The sequence below is a fragment of the Typopeltis vanoorti genome, chromosome 5 (genome assembly GCF_054136105.1).
Source record: "Typopeltis vanoorti isolate ZY-2024b chromosome 5, IOZ_Tvanoo_1.0, whole genome shotgun sequence".
In the NCBI taxonomy this organism is placed as follows: domain Eukaryota; kingdom Metazoa; phylum Arthropoda; class Arachnida; order Uropygi; family Thelyphonidae; genus Typopeltis; species Typopeltis vanoorti.
In genome coordinates this window covers 60,377,440-60,393,553 of record NC_143553.1, presented here as the reverse complement: position 1 = coordinate 60,393,553, position 16,114 = coordinate 60,377,440, and the positions used below count along the sequence as shown (strand labels likewise).

The 16,114-nt window shown below is 35.2% G+C and overlaps 1 protein-coding gene across 1 annotated transcript in view; it reads left to right on the top strand.

The window, feature by feature from the left end:
- LOC150106460 (A-type potassium channel modulatory protein KCNIP1-like) overlaps positions 1 to 16,114 on the top strand; it is a 59,001-nt gene that overhangs the window by 25,215 nt on the left and 17,672 nt on the right. The window contains exons 2-4 of the mRNA XM_090393009.1: positions 5,689 to 5,813; positions 13,652 to 13,721; positions 15,093 to 15,169. Coding sequence (XP_090249135.1) covers positions 5,689 to 5,813; positions 13,652 to 13,721; positions 15,093 to 15,169 — 272 coding nt within the window. The remainder of the gene's footprint in view (positions 1 to 5,688; positions 5,814 to 13,651; positions 13,722 to 15,092; positions 15,170 to 16,114) is intronic.

The window sequence follows — 16,114 nt, the reverse complement described above, 5'->3', positions numbered from 1 at the left end:
TGACTAATGAAAAGTTATGTAGACTGTCTTGCATAATTTTTCGCTTCAGCTAACTTTATCGCATAAAATTTACTTAATTTCCTGAAATTTTTAAGCCCAAAAATTTTATTGAATATAATGTCTCTCACGTGAACTTGGTTGGCAAATCGTACTCCTCTCCGTGAATGAAAGAACGGGATATTAAGCTAAACCAGCTAATCTCGAGTGTGCTAAAGAGACGATACGATTTATTACACCGAGGGATGCAGTGTTCCTGCAGTATTGCTGAAATACTAGTAAGTACAGGATTCCACATTGATTACTGTTCAGGAGCAACAGTTAAACACGTGCAACATACTAAAAGAAAATATAAAAACCGGTTATATACTCGAAAAATTTCATAACGACAGATGGTCGACATAAGCGGTTTGCCAAAGTTTATCAAACCAGCTTGAACTAAGCCATTGAAATAATTGACTTAATATTGATATACAATAGAGAAATGTGTACACCCTCTGTCCAAAAAAGAAACCGAACTTTTCGAAAATAGAAGAAACTAGTAGCGCCACCTGTTGTATCTTTTTGTTATCGAAAGCGGCATCCTTCATTAGTGTTGTGTCAACTGTTTATGACATTTGTTTCATTAGAAGCCGAGTTATAGTGCCAAGAGTGACAGTCTGTTTTGACGAACGGTCGGAAAATGAGTTTCAAACAGAGAGCTGCGATTGACTTTAACACAAAACTTGGTAAAAGTTTTACCGAAACGCATCAAATGCTTCAAAAAGCATACGGGGATGAGTGGTTTAAGCTATTTCGAAGTGGTCGTGAGACGCTTGAGGACGACGAAAAGCTGACTGAGCGAAGTTAACATCCAAAAAGTGCGTGATTTCATCAAAGAAAACCCGAACTCGTCCGTGAGATTGATTGAAGATGAATTGGGAATTCCAAAATCAACTGTGTACAACATTTTGACCAAGAATTTGGGACTTCGTAAATTGAATTCGCGATTTGTTCCGCACAAGTTGACCGACGACCAAAAAATGTATTGAATTAAACACTGCAAGGACCTCAATAAAAACCGCTCGTAAGGACTTAAACTTCCTTGAAATGATCGTTACTGGTGACGAAACGTGGTGTGTTTTGAGTATGAGCCCGAAACAATATTTACATTTATTGTGTACATATTTACATTTATTCCATTTTAGAGACCTTAAATTGTCTTTCAATTTAAGGTCTCTGAAATTTTTATGTGTAATATAATATGTGCAAGAGAATTACCAACTGTTTAAATTAATTATAACTCATCGTTAAGGTGTATATCCTCAGTTAGCTTTCAGTAATCTCTCAGTAAGATTTCTTAAATAGGCTAAAATGAAGCTAATGCTTTCCGGGGGATGGGGGATATCCTTTCAAAAGTGTTGGTAATTATTAATAAGTAGTGAGAATATTAATGCGCTCATTAATATTCTCACTACTTAACATTCTTTGCAATTTTCTCAAACTGCTATTGCAAAATTTAATATAAAATCCATTAGTAAATAAATATAATTTATTTACTAATGGATTTTATATGGATTAATCATCCATCTTTCGCAGTATTTATCATTTTTCAACAAAGTCCCCACCATTCTCTATATTACTTTTACCACAGCTGAGCGAGACGCTGAATGATGACCCAGGAAGTCTTGATCCGATGTAGAACCGATTCACGAACAGCTTGTAGTCGTCAGAAAAAGGGCGACCTTGAAGTTAATTTTTCAGAGGTCAAAACAGCTGGGAGTCAGAGGATGCCAGATTTGAGCTATGAACGGAACTGAGGGTCATTGTTGGGGTTGTACTTCGGTTTCACCTTTAACAGTAGCGTTTCACCACTGTTACTGTCTGACCCACCGTCCATGCTCGTATTAACATACACATTTTCCCGACATATACGAATTTCAATCGTATCTTCATGGTAAAGAATTCAATTACAGTACTGTTTAGTACATGCTTCTACGATAGCTATTTGTGTACTGCGCTCATGTGACCGATCGCAGCGCCACTGATTTATGAAATTTAGATACTACTGTTACTGTTCATTTGGTGACTTGTAAAGCTTTCTGCTTCCCTCGGGGGGAAAAAAAAAAGAAAAAAAAATGGGGGATACGTTACTTTTGTGCCGACCTTCGTATAGTGAAACTTAGGCTATAAAGGTATACCTGAAGCTATGCAGAATGCTGTACGTAAAAGTCAACTTTGATTTATATGCTTGACTATATGAAAATCACCCTTAATATTGCAAAATTTGGAATTGCTTTACTCATATTTCCGAACTTTTTTTTCTATATCAACACATGATAAATTGCTGGTCTTATATACCACAATCGTGCCTACCACAGACATATTTTAGTTTTAGGCTTTTCCCAGAAATTGCAAAATTTTGCAGTAGTTATATTATTATTTAGCTATATGTTTATCTTTAGATTATCTGTTTCACTATTTATTTAGCGATAATTATTTAAATAATAATAATAATAATAATTTGGATAAATGTGCAGTTTTATCTATTAAACGAGTAAAAATTAATGACACTAATAATTTTAATTTTGATCAGGAGAAATATATCAAAGAATTTCAGCTAAAAGACCTAGGACCTATATAAATACCTAGGAATATGAGAAGCCAGTGATATTCACGACTCGAAAGTTAGAGGCAGTCGTGGAATACATCAAAAGAGTCGGAAATATTCTGAGAACCAAACTTAATGCATTGAACACAATTTGAGCAATGAACTCTTGGGCTATACCAGTGATCCGATACATACTGGCATAATAGATTGGATAAAAGAAGATTTAGACAAATTGGCCGCAAAACTAGAAAATTGATGACTGTGCATCATGTATTACATCCACGAAGTGATGTTGACCGGCTGTACCTACCAAAAAGAATAGGTAGATGGGGTCTGCTGCGAGTAAGACAGACTGTAGAAGAAGAAAAAAATAGTTTAAAAAAATTACATCGACAATAGCACTGAGCAAATGCTTCTAGCCATTTCGCAAGAAGGTCTTCTAATAGGTATTAATCCGATTACAAAAAAAAAAAAAAAAAAAAAAAAAGGAACAGCAAAATAACCGATACCTGCGCAGGAAAAATAAACCCTTGCATGGCTAATTTCTTCTAGATGCTGAGGATAAAATTGACTTAACCAAGACGTGGAAATAGCTGCAATATGAATTTATTAAAAAAGAAACGGAAGGATTTATTCTGGCAGCTCAAGAATACGCGTTACAAACTAATGCAATAAAAGCAAAAATTTTGAACATTAAGGATAACAGCAAATGCAGATTGTACGATCAGAAAGATGAGACTGTAGAACGTCTAATCAGTGCTTCCAGAAAGATAGCTCAAACTGATTATAAATACCGCCATGATCAAGTGGCGAAAATAATTCATTGGCATGTATGCAAAAATATGGCTTTCCTACTTCTGGTAACTGGTGGCAGCATAAAATTGAGACTGTATTGGAAAACGAAATAGCAAAAATTCTCTGGAACTTTAGAATACAAACTGATCGGCATTCGGAACAAAATAGACCTGACATCACAATTATCGAACATCGGCAGGTTTGGTTTGTTGATATCGCAGTATCCAGTGATAACAACAAAGAACTGGAAAAGATTACTAAATATCGAGATCATATTTAGTAATCCATTAGACAATTCATAGATTCTTGGGTAGAAACTGAATGTATATTATCAGTCAAATGGTTGTTTGAATGATATCTTATTTTGACTGCGTTTCAGTTATGTGAATAAAGTAATAATAATAAACACATACTCGTGAGATATGGAAACGGCGCAAATCTTTACAAATACTGCTTCCACATCAACTAAATGAATCATGAGAAATGTACCGTGGCGCCATCTTGCTGAAAAGAATGTATTTTCTCTAATCTGGTATGTGCTCTACAAGCATATCGTATCTGTTAAAGTTGTGTATTGTTTTTTCGAAAAGGAGAGGAAGCATGGATTCAGTGTTCGGAGCATTTCCGATTACATGAGATGTAAGGAGATCTTCCTTTTTTTTGTTTTACTAATTAAACCAAGTTCATTATAAGTCCGCCATAAATTTCTTCACTGGTATGAGCAAGTGAAACAATTTTATTCTGGGAATTAAGGAATTGCATACTGAAATCAATGTTACGGTCAAGCCAGATAAATAATTAAGTCAGTAGGGATGCTTAGGCGATTCTTACCAAAGAATAGAGTTAACATATTGAGAATATTTTAAGAATATACGGTATATCCATTTTTCAAATTTAATTATCGAAAAACTGATTACCCTAAAGAAAAAATAAATTTCATATGTAGTTTAACAATGAAATATCGATGTATTCTCATAAATTCACTTGAAACTTGTAGGTTTAAGCAGAGACCTACGGAACTACGATGTTTGTGAGAAATAATCGCGTTTCGATTTAAAAAAATCAAAGTGCTTCAACATTCACAAGAAAATGCTTAAGAAATTTAAAAAGAATTTCTTCGGCTAACAAATTCATCTCAGTCAATAACTGAGAAATACTATTAGGGAAAAAGAAGTCATGAATTCCTTGATAGTTGGAATGTAATACCAATGAATTATGAATCAAACATAGTTAAAACAAAAACTAAACCTAGTATTTAATAATGTAACTTCATGATCTGTTAAAGTTTTCAGTGTTATATTTATCTTGAAATAATTTGTAGTTTTCTCGTTTGTCTCTCAGAATATTCAGAAGTTTGTTGTAGCAAAGTTCATTCGGTTTTTAATGTCATTAAATGAGCCCTTCACTAGCAGCAGGATGCCACCTACCAATGTCTCTTGCTGAAGTAAACCAATCAGTGGCCTAAAAAAAGAAAAGTAGACCTTTTAATAGAACAGAGAGCGTTCATAATTCTGAATGTGTACCATAGTGCAGGCTTCGAATAAAATATCCACCAGTCTACGGTCGCAATCTATCCGAGCTATCTCTTAGATGAATTGAGAACAAATTAGGAAGAAACGCCAGATGTTTGTAATTTGTTCTTGGAAATCACAAACAAAAAAATCACAAACGTTTGGACCTTGAAAAAAAGCGTGCAGATAATGAAAAGGATGGTTTATTCCTCACAATAGTTCATTCACGAACTAAACATGTTCACAAGTACTTGAACAAAAGTGAACATTCGTAAAGGATCCCGTGACTGCAAGGGAAAAAATGTTATCCTATCTTAATGCAGTTCCAATTGACGATATAAATAGTGCTATTGAAGTAAAAGTTGCACCAATTCTGTAATAGTCAGTTGAAAATGCAGGCCACCAGAGAAGACTCGTTTAGTAGGCTCATAAATATCGATTTAGTTTAAAAATCTGTTTTTAGTATAGTTTAAGTTCTTGCTAATTGGAAAAGACGAATTCGATTCGATTCTAGTCGTGATGAAAGGAATCTTTATATAAACTTTTTTCAATTGAAGGATTACGTGTCGTAGACGGTGAGTTTTGTGATGCAGAGAACCCTTGATGCTACGTATTAATAATATATAACTTACCATATAGTGCTACTGCTACGATAGTATTTTTTTCCTTTTTTAAACTTAAAGTCGATTTTACTTTATATTAATTAAATAACTTGAACTAAACTAAAAAAAAAACACTTTCGATTCTCTTTTGTTAACAATATTTATAAGCCACGATCATATTCATATTTTACAGGTGGCGAGATAGATGAAGTTGAGAGTTTCGTAACCAGGTACAAACCAGAGGGTTTGGATACTCTCTGCAAAACTACTAATTTCAGCAGGAAGGAAATCCGGGTATTATATCAGGGATTCAAACAAGTATGTATTATGAACTGAAAAACATTTCAAGAAATTATTTTTCTCCTTTACAAAATAAAATACAATGTAGTTATAACTAACTCTGAAGGTTATTCTTGCATATTATTTGGGTTATTCACGCGTTAAGATTATTTGAGATTAATGCTACGGCATCTTTGGATAAATGTAACGGAGATAAGCGATTCCTCTTAATTCTGAAATAATTATGTGGATTGCTTAGTTTTATTCTAGAACAGAAGCTTAGAAGATAACTTTGGCTTACTAATGATATCATCGATTTTAAATGTCGGTTTGGGCTCACTAACGATTTTAATGCGACCAGAGAATATATATATATATATATATGTGTGTGTGTGTGTATCAATAAGTTAGTCTCAGGCTATCCATGTGGAACTAAAACCATTATAGATATGAAGGTGGGTTTAAGTAGAACATGACGGAATCTTCATTATTTATTGAGAATATCACAATATTATTTGTTACTTAGAATAGTCTTCACTTATAAATTCCGGTTTAAAAAAGACAAGTTGCAAATTTGCAACTCCCAAATTTTCCATTGATATGCGTATTTCAACATAATAGTAGTAAGTAGGTTGCTATAGTTACATTTTGATATCTTGACTCAACAAATAATGAATCCGAGATCGCTGTCTTTATTTATGTGCATTTTGTTTCTTCGCATGCATGTTTCTCTTCTATAGTTTTATGGATGACACGGCTCTCACCGCCACCAATTTTCACTTGAAATTCTTATCCCATGCCCGAAAAGGTTAAATCAAAGTTTTAGTATATTCGGCAGAACAGTTACAGCCAAGATTTGACGAATTAACCTATCAAGGAAGAGGTGTGTGCTTTTCAGAACAGTAAATGTTGAAATCGAATTTAAAATATCTTCGACGTGTCTATGTACTCATAACTAAAGAAAATTAATTGGAGTTAAATATTAGAAAATTAATTTTCTAATATTTAACAACAACAAACAAAAAAAAAAAAAAACGAGATTGGAGCATTTTATTTTGTGTGTGTGTGTGTTCATCTGTTGCGTCCTGTGAAAGAAATTCAGTAACTTGAAAATAATTACGAAAAAGATTTAAGACCAACTTCACTCTTCAGTACATCTACATAACAACGTATAACTCTGTATTTTTATCAGTCAGTGATAAAATATCAGTCAGATACTTCCATAATATCAATGTCATTTTTAATATAATTTCTTGATCTTTTGTTTTGATAATTACTTCTGTTTGCGATTTATTATATTATCTCAAAGTTCTTATACTAAGGAATTGATGTACATTTTCATGAAAAAAAGTATTATAATGTGATTAATTATAAAAATAAATCCTATAACGCCTTTTATCCCACAAAGAAAGAAGGCCAGATGGAAAACCAATCTCCATCCCTTCAGTGATAATGAGCCCAAGTTATCAGTGCCATCTATTTATATCAAAACGTTTGTCATACTCTTCTGAAATAACATCTGTCATGTTATGGTCCTAACACTTATATTACTGTCTGTAACAGCGCGAGTTTGGTTGTTGTTTTTGAGATATGGGGTTAAAAACCCGAATTTCCTGGAGAAAACCCTACTTTCCTTTCCAAATATTATATAACTCGGTAACTGGCTAAAGAAACGTGTTTCCATGAACTAGAAAAAGATTCCAATTAATAATTTGCATCGAACTAATGGTCTTTCTTCAGCAGTCTAGCGCGATGGAAGCAAACGCTATTTCCACAGAGCTACATGAACATCTATCATTAATTATTCCTATTAATAAATCTGTTTTATCACTAAAATTCTAATAGACAACGAGAAAGTAGTTATGAAGTATATTTTCAGTGATGTGAAATGCCTGTTTGGATAAGTCGATTTTGCTCGGCTGTATGCATACTATGAAGTTACACAGTATGAGAAATATTTACAATATGCATCGGGCTAATATAGATTTAATAACGATCTTTCTCTCAGTAACATCTAATAAAAAAATAAGAGGAATTAGTTTCAAAATGCAACACAAACATAAATTTAATTAATTTGCAAAAAATATGTATATGAAGGCAGCTTTAGAAAATGTAGAACAAAGTGCAAGAAAAATTAACCTTGAAGTGATAAAAATTCATTTACGGACTTTCGAGAAGACTTTTCATGTTGACAAGAATATAGAAAGGCATGAAAAAATTAATGATTGGAATCTAATGTGGAAGGAAGAACCATTATCATCATTGCAAGAACTTTCAGTTCCTCTTATTCTGAGAATAAGAGAATTAGATTTTCCTATGATCGGATTTCAACTTAGATTAGCCGGTCTCGTACGGAGGTGGAAGTATTTTTCCTTCCGAAAAAAAAAACTACTCGAATTTCTTATCCCGAAAAACAGCAAATCCACCAGAAGACACCCATAAAAATTAGCTTCACAGTGTTTGTTGAAATACAAAACAGCTCACCCCTATGACTGAAAAGTGAGCTGCCAATGATCATGTATCTATAAGATATTTCACTGTTACTTAAACATTCCTTTTGCTGGCTCAGTTGGGAATTTGAAATTCTAGCTGGGGTTTATTATGTTGATTGTCCATACTTGCATCTTTAAAAAAATCTCCTCAGCTCAGTCTGTAGTATCGGCAGTACCCGTTGGTTGTAACGTCTTGGATTCTAATCCCGTTTAGGACGCAGAGAACATTTAAGGGCTTTTTCAGCTGAAGGCGAATTAGCAATACGTCGTCGGCGGTATGATTTTTCATCTCACAAGACAGACAGACCAGCCAGAACACACGCAATTATGACAATACACTAGCCTCAGAGCTTTAGTGATGCGACCATAATTCGAAACAACCCCTCAAGTCAATAAGCATCTGCCTGAAGACGTATGTGAATATTTCTATCATAATAAGTTCACGAATGACCTTTACTATGTCCCCGATCAGTGGCTACTTGTTATTCAGTGATGATATTTACAAGCTTTTACTGTCCACTAATTGTACTTGACTTTCGTAACCTTAATTCTATTAGGACATGGTGATTAGTGTTATGCCTATTGAATATATTTTGTATGTGAATTTCATATGTTCTTCTAGCCGGTTTGATACTAGATTCCACCATTCATGTACCTCCAATAGCAAACATTGGTTTATGCTTAAGTTATCCACCATAAGCACATGACTGATAAACAAACAAGCAATTCATATTGCTTTCTTCTCATTCAATGGTGTTACAGGTGTATATAAGCTTTCTTTCCTTTTATAGGTTCCTTTAATGGTAAACTAAATTACTCCAAAAAACAAGCTTACATCATACAGATTAATTGTAAATAATATATATATATATATATATATATATATATATATATATATGCACGTAGGATAATGTAGAGACTTAACTTTTTTAAAATTTTTTTTTTATCTCCACAAAAATTACTGAATCAGTAGTGCCCTCTGGTAGGTAACAAAATCACTTGAAAAACTAGTTGAAAGTGAGAAGAATTTCTCTTATGAATTTTCGTTTATTATTTTTATTGATTTCTTACCAACAGTGAGTGCCTAAGAATGCTTTTATTGACGTGCTGTCACCTATTGCCACTGTAAAAACACTTGAAGGCAAGTCCGAAGGTCTCAGGTACACTTCTGAAATATCAATAAGAAGCGTCTGCTATAACTTTTCCTTCATCTCCACGTGAGTCTTCATATCTAATGTAGTCAAGTTGGGACACAAGAGTCGAAACGTTTCAAAAACTTGTCACCTCCGTAACCGTTATTGGCCCTACAGCATATATCGTAGCGCAGCAAGTCTTAAGCGTTAAGAGGAGAGGAATTGACACTTATGACAGATGTCGTTATGGGGAAAGCGCCATCGAAATTGAACTTACGTGTGGGCGACGTGCAGCATTGCTGAAAGAAGCTCGGAGGTCACTTATATGTCGGGACACTTGCGTAGTTCGAAGACTAGGAGGAGTTTTAAGGAAGTTGGAATCTGACATCAGAAGCTGTTTACGAAAATGTCGCACTTCTAGACTGAGATCATTAATGAATACGGTTCCAGAAAAGTTTTTTTGCTACCTCATATCCCTTCTGGATGCACATGATGACAAACGACCACACGTGGTATTGCCTTATCACATTTTCTTTCTTTTGTGGGTGCTTATTGATTTTGAATTTCACCTTACCATCTTTCTTCTTGTTAAAATTTCAAGGAGAAACGAACCTTTGCATTGAGTTATTTCGTACTACATTAATTAACAAGATGAGTACTTATTTTAGCCTTTTATTAGTACCTTGTTGTATGAACTCAACTGAACCATGGCCGTTTTGAACTATTGATTCATCTGAAAGACAGCAGAATATTCGCGGACGCCGTCTGGGAGTTTTGTATACGATCTATTGAATGAAAGCCAAAATCGTAATTATCACGAAACTATGAAATTACCCATTGGTTAGTACAGGCAAATTGTTTAGCTGTGTAAAGGGAAAAATACAATCCTTTGGATATAGTATTTTAAGGAATGCAATACGAAGGCGACTCAAATGAGAGGTTAATAAGTTGGATATACTATCAATAATTTTTAATTATCAATTCTTTAAAGTCTCGTACTGCAAACATTTACTTTGCCCGTTTGGCTATAAATGTATTTTTCTTGAACGAGTCTTAATGCTAACGAAGCTATAAGTTCCGTTTAGCATTAAATGAACATTGATTATGACCTTTTTTTTAATTGTCTCCGTCTGTTCTAATCTTTATACTAATATTCGGTTGCTTTTCTTTACCTAAATTTGACGATTTATTCTTCTAGATTCTCTGGATTTTTTTAAAAGTAATTTCCCAAAAATATTTGGTCAGTCAGTCAAGTGAATAAAAGTCAGTTGTTTTATCAGTAGCGCCTAGTTATACAGAAAAAGATATTGCGAATAACAAATACATATGCAGTTAATTACTTGATAGTCATAAAAAATAGCAATGCAAATCGGTTACAAGTCGATTTTAGTGGACTTCTCATATTTGCAGGGATTTTCCGTGAGAGGGCACTGCTTTCATTGTTTATTTACCGATTACCAAACGAACTGTGTAGTTTGGTCGGGATATTTGGTGTCATTGTGTTGTAAATTAGTGAGAAGTATGGCGAAGTCGAGTAATTCTAAAGTGATTGAATCTCGATGCAGATAGATGTGTTTTACTTACTGCGCTTGAAAACCGCACTTTTTAAGGCTGTACTACACAATTTGCGGAGGTATTCCGTGAATCTTGCATTGCACTTGCTCTAACCCTACCCGAATTCCTACTATCGCCCCTATACATGAAATGTGTATGAGGTCAATGGCCACGTAGGCCCAACCCGCAGTTGATGACCAGTGGTGGATGTATGGTTTTAGGGAGGTAGGAAATCCGAGCTGAGCCAAGCAGTTTCACGGTCTCTTCCCACACCACTACAACACAACACCGCTTCTCTATCTTTGCTAGTTGACTGTTTCAGTCAATAGGATTGTGCGGGCAGGTCCTTAGGAATATAACTGTAGACTCACCGTTCTACTTTATTACCAAGTCTTTCACAGCCCTCAAGTAATTCCAGGAGACGCCCCATTGGCATGGAGGGCATCAAGGAACAGATCCGGACTCTAAACAAGGAGGAGTCACTAGAAGTGATAAAGTTAATCAAGACAAAGTTTGAGACTGACTGGCCGGGTTATTTAAACCTGTACGCCCAAACAAACGATCCAAAAGGAGAGGATGAGGAATCTCAAGGGAATTTCATTACTGTTCAGCCATCTAAAACCCCCTGCCATAACTCACAAGTGGAGCATTCAAACAAACAGCGAAGAACAACGGAAGATCTAAGGGAGGAGGACTCACCCACACAGGACGTTCAGAAAAATTCGGAAGTTTGGATTCAGAAAAAACCATAGCACTGTACAACAAATACACCGACTGGTCTAATATATCACGAAAGGTTTCAACTGGAATCTCCACACAGCTGCGGTCTTTATAGATGCTGTGAAGGCTTTTGATAAGGTGTGGCATCAGGGCCTTCTCTACAAACTCATCAAATTCAATATACCAATTAATCTAATAAAAATAATTAACACATACCTCAAAGACAGATACATGCAGGTCAAAATAAATGAAACTGTATCAACCAGATACAGTTCCATTTATTTTGACCTGCAAGATCCTAGCAGGTGTGTCGCAGGGCTCACTTCTTCCCCCCCCCCTGCTATTTTCAATCTACATAGCTGATATTCCTCAAAAGCCGAGTTCAAAATCACTGCATTATATGCAGATGATACTGCTTTATTAGCAAGATCTCTCAGCCCCAAACTGGCTATCAGAAGACTCCAAAGAAGTATTCATACACTGGAGAAGTGGCTGATGGACTGGAGGATCCAAGCAAACCCCCTAGAAGAGTTCAGCCGTACTGTTCTCCAAAAAGAAGGTCCAGATCAAGAAGGACATACACCTACTAGGAGTCAAGATTCCATGGCAGACTGAAATCAAATATCTCAGCGTGATGCTGGACAAAAAAACTCCAATTCACCAGTTATATAAAACACATAAGCTCGAACATTTCCAAAGTAATCGCGCAACTCTACCCCATGATCAACAGAAGAAACAAACTGGATACTCGGAAAAAACTACTCATATACAAGATGGTAATACGCCCAGTCATCACTTACGCATCTCCTGCATGGAGCCATACCTCGGATACAAACATTCAAAAGCTGCAGAGGATACAGAATAAATGCCTGCGAATGATTCTGGACGCCCCCATGGTTCATTAGAAACTCCCAGATTCACAGGGAAGTCAACATTCAATACATGACATCCCTCCTTTATGATCTAGCAGAAAAGTTTTATACCACGACAAGCAATCATCCAAGCCCGCTGATCATCAAGCTTCAGACTACAATGAAGCAGATTGGTACAAATACAAGACCCAAGTCAATCCTATGCTCAGCTGAATACAACTGATCTCACTGCCCTTTCAGGGCGAGCTTAAAGCTCAATAACCCTCCACTCAAAGAATTTCCCTCTACAAAGGAGAATATGAAAAGCATATATGCTTCACCCACCAAACCAGTAACGTTCTGCGAACTGTGTAGTTTTATTTGCAATGGTTCCTCGCAGAATGGCTTAACTCGACTAAGTACTTCTATAGTTGTTAAATGGCATGAAACATTGCGAAATTTAATTTGGTAATATTTGTATTGTAATTAAAACAACTAAGAACGTGATTTTTATTCGAAATCAGCGTGATATTACAACGTAGTACTGCATGTACCAGTAAAGTTAAAATATTAATGTAGATGCGCAACAGTATGTATGAAAATGTATTAATCCAGGTATTATTATCTTTTTGCTGGCATTCAAAGATCAAAATATATAATAATAATATTATTATTAGGTAAGCTACATAGAAAGCAAACCACGATTTAAACGAAACAATTTATTGTTTTTCATGGCAGTTACCCGCATGATGTATAAATTGATATATATACTGTGTGTGTGTGTGTGTATTTATATATATATATATTTTCTCCCCAATAGGATTTAATCTTAGGGCTAATAGTTTCGTGCGTCACTTGTATGGAAAATATACTTAAATTTATATTCCCTCTCTAGCTGTGTCCAAAAAAAAATTTAAACATTTTTCAGACAGGAATAAATCAATTGGTCTTACACTGGAGTAACAGGATTTTCTTCTCGCGAAATAGGCAAATTAGTCTAAGAACACACGGATTGTGAAGACTTCTATTACATGTTATGAGAATTTCGTTATGGTAATGATTGATATCCATGCATTTAACTCAATTTTTCGCCTTTTTCTCATATCGCTTTTTTATTTTCTTTATAGGAATGTCCGTCAGGAGTAGTTAATGAAGAATCTTTCAAAGAAATATTTTCCCAGTTCTTCCCTCAAGGCGGTTAGTATTCGTAGCAATGTTTACAATTATTGTGACTTACTAATGATTATGCTAATCAAGAGAAATGAATAATCATATCAAAATAATAATACTGCATAGTTTAATTGAATTTAGGATCAAAATTTCGAATTTTGGCTGGCAATTTTAACCGAAATCAAACTTGACGCTTTATATTTTTATTGACATTTGTATGAAGAACAAAGTTAAAGACAGCTTGCTATCATAAAACGTTTTCAGCATATTCGGATTGAGTTTTAAAAAGCAGTGCGACATTGTCGTAAATCAAAATGTCAACGATTTGCATGGTATACATGGTTCCAGTGATATGAGTTGAATAATTCTTATTCTGCAGCAATATTTATCATTATTGCACTTATCGGTCCAAGTTTTTACAAAAGTCGGACTGGACAGATCTGACTGTTCTTTTCATCCAACTTTTGTAAAAATTTGGGCTGGTAAACATTTAAAAAAAAAATCCAATCAAACGTGAGTGAAACTTACGCACCAGATGAAACAATAAAGGGAACGAGTAGCACTATCCAAGTTTTTTTATGAATCAACTCCAAGCAACTTAAGGTGATTCTAATCGGTGTGTCTCCAACTGAAGATCTTCAGAATTCAGCAGAAAACTTAACAGCACTGTTGCTTGTTACTTCGGCATTATCTGTAACTTCAACTGCGCCACAAATGGAACCGTTTATTGGGGAATAAATTTATGGTTATATGAAAAATCCCGAAGGAGTGTGGTACTAGAAAACATTGAAGTATCTACCGTAGTTCTTTGATATGAGTGTCCGTTTGATTTTTTTTTTCATCTTCAGTAGATCGTATCTTCCCTCCCTCCCTCCACAAGTTTTTGTGGATGGAGGGAAGATACGTACTGTCAACAGATGCAAGACTTGTGGCACTCGAAAACCTCACTTGATTTTGGATTTTATGAAAGAAAAAACTTTGAACTGGATTGAGAAATTTTTCAAGTCACGAAGACGTCTGGTTGAAGTAGCAGAACATTTTCAAAAATCAGAACGTGATTTTTGAAACTGCTAACAGATTCGGGAGAATCTGGTTTAGAGATAATTGCTATTGACAAAATAATCAGAAATTTCTTTAAAAAAGCATACCGGCATTTTTATACAGGGCCAAGAGGGTCTTAACTATGTACCAAAATACTGATTGTTTTTTTTTTTTTAACTTAACTACGCACCTATTTTCAAGACTGATTTTTTTTTTTTTTTTTGGAAAGTAATGGATTGGCAACTATTTTGTAAATAAAATATATCAGAATTGTAATTATCATTTCTTCTCCCATAATAATAATAATATCATCCATATTGCTCAAAGGACTCTTATTATTTTATCTATTTGTTTCAGATGCCTCCCTTTATGCTCATTATGTGTTCAATACATTTAAGAATCAGTACAATCATAGTAGCACTCTCAACTTTGAGGTAAGTAGGCATCTTGAATATGTTTCTATCAGTAATTATCAAATTAATCGTGCATCAAAGCATAAATACAAACACTTTTCCCCTCAGCGTGCACTTTTCAGTAGACACCGTTGCTAAGAGTGTGTACATATCTGTATTGGAATCAGTATCACACTCCAATCAGTTGTTGATCGGTTTAAGAATGATTAATTTGCTAAATTCATTAAATGTGTACCTGAAAAATGAGAGCAAAATCAGGTTCTATACTGAATTACCAACCGACGCCGTGGCTCAGTTGATTCGCCACATGACTTTGTTGGAAACAACTTGGGTTTATATCTAAAAAATCCTCCCATCACATCGTAGGTATGAGGATTGTCAGAAAAGCTAGTTAGACCTCCATAGAAATGGGTGGTAAGTTTTACACCAATGAAACAAGCACACTTTGCAAACACACAAGCAGAAATGGAAATACAGGTATCCCTTGCTTAACGCGGGATTTGATTAATTGCAAATGCGAAATTAATTGCAACAATCCGTTGATATACGCGGCAAGAGTTTTGATTAACGCGCCTTTAAATTTACCACGCAAAAACATCCAAGCCTCGAGGAGTGCTTCCTGGCCGAGAGAAAGAAAGTCGTAAACAATGACGTCATTCCTTCCATTAAGCATTAAGATTGGGTATATTACAAGCGTCCACGCGATTAGCTTAGTGGCTTTGCGCTTCGCAACCATATGCCTGGGGAAGGAGTGTCCTAGGTTCGATTCCCGTCGACGACGCGAGGAGCTTAAGGATCTGTCATAGCCAAGTTAGCCGGTCTTGGGCGTAGGCAGCAGGGTTTGTTTTTTCCACAAGTTTATCTGGGGGTTTTCTTTCCACAAGCAGGCAAACCTGCCCTGTGAACACACACGGATTACAGTCAAGAATACCGCCCATACGGGATACGGCAGAGGAGTGGCGAGCC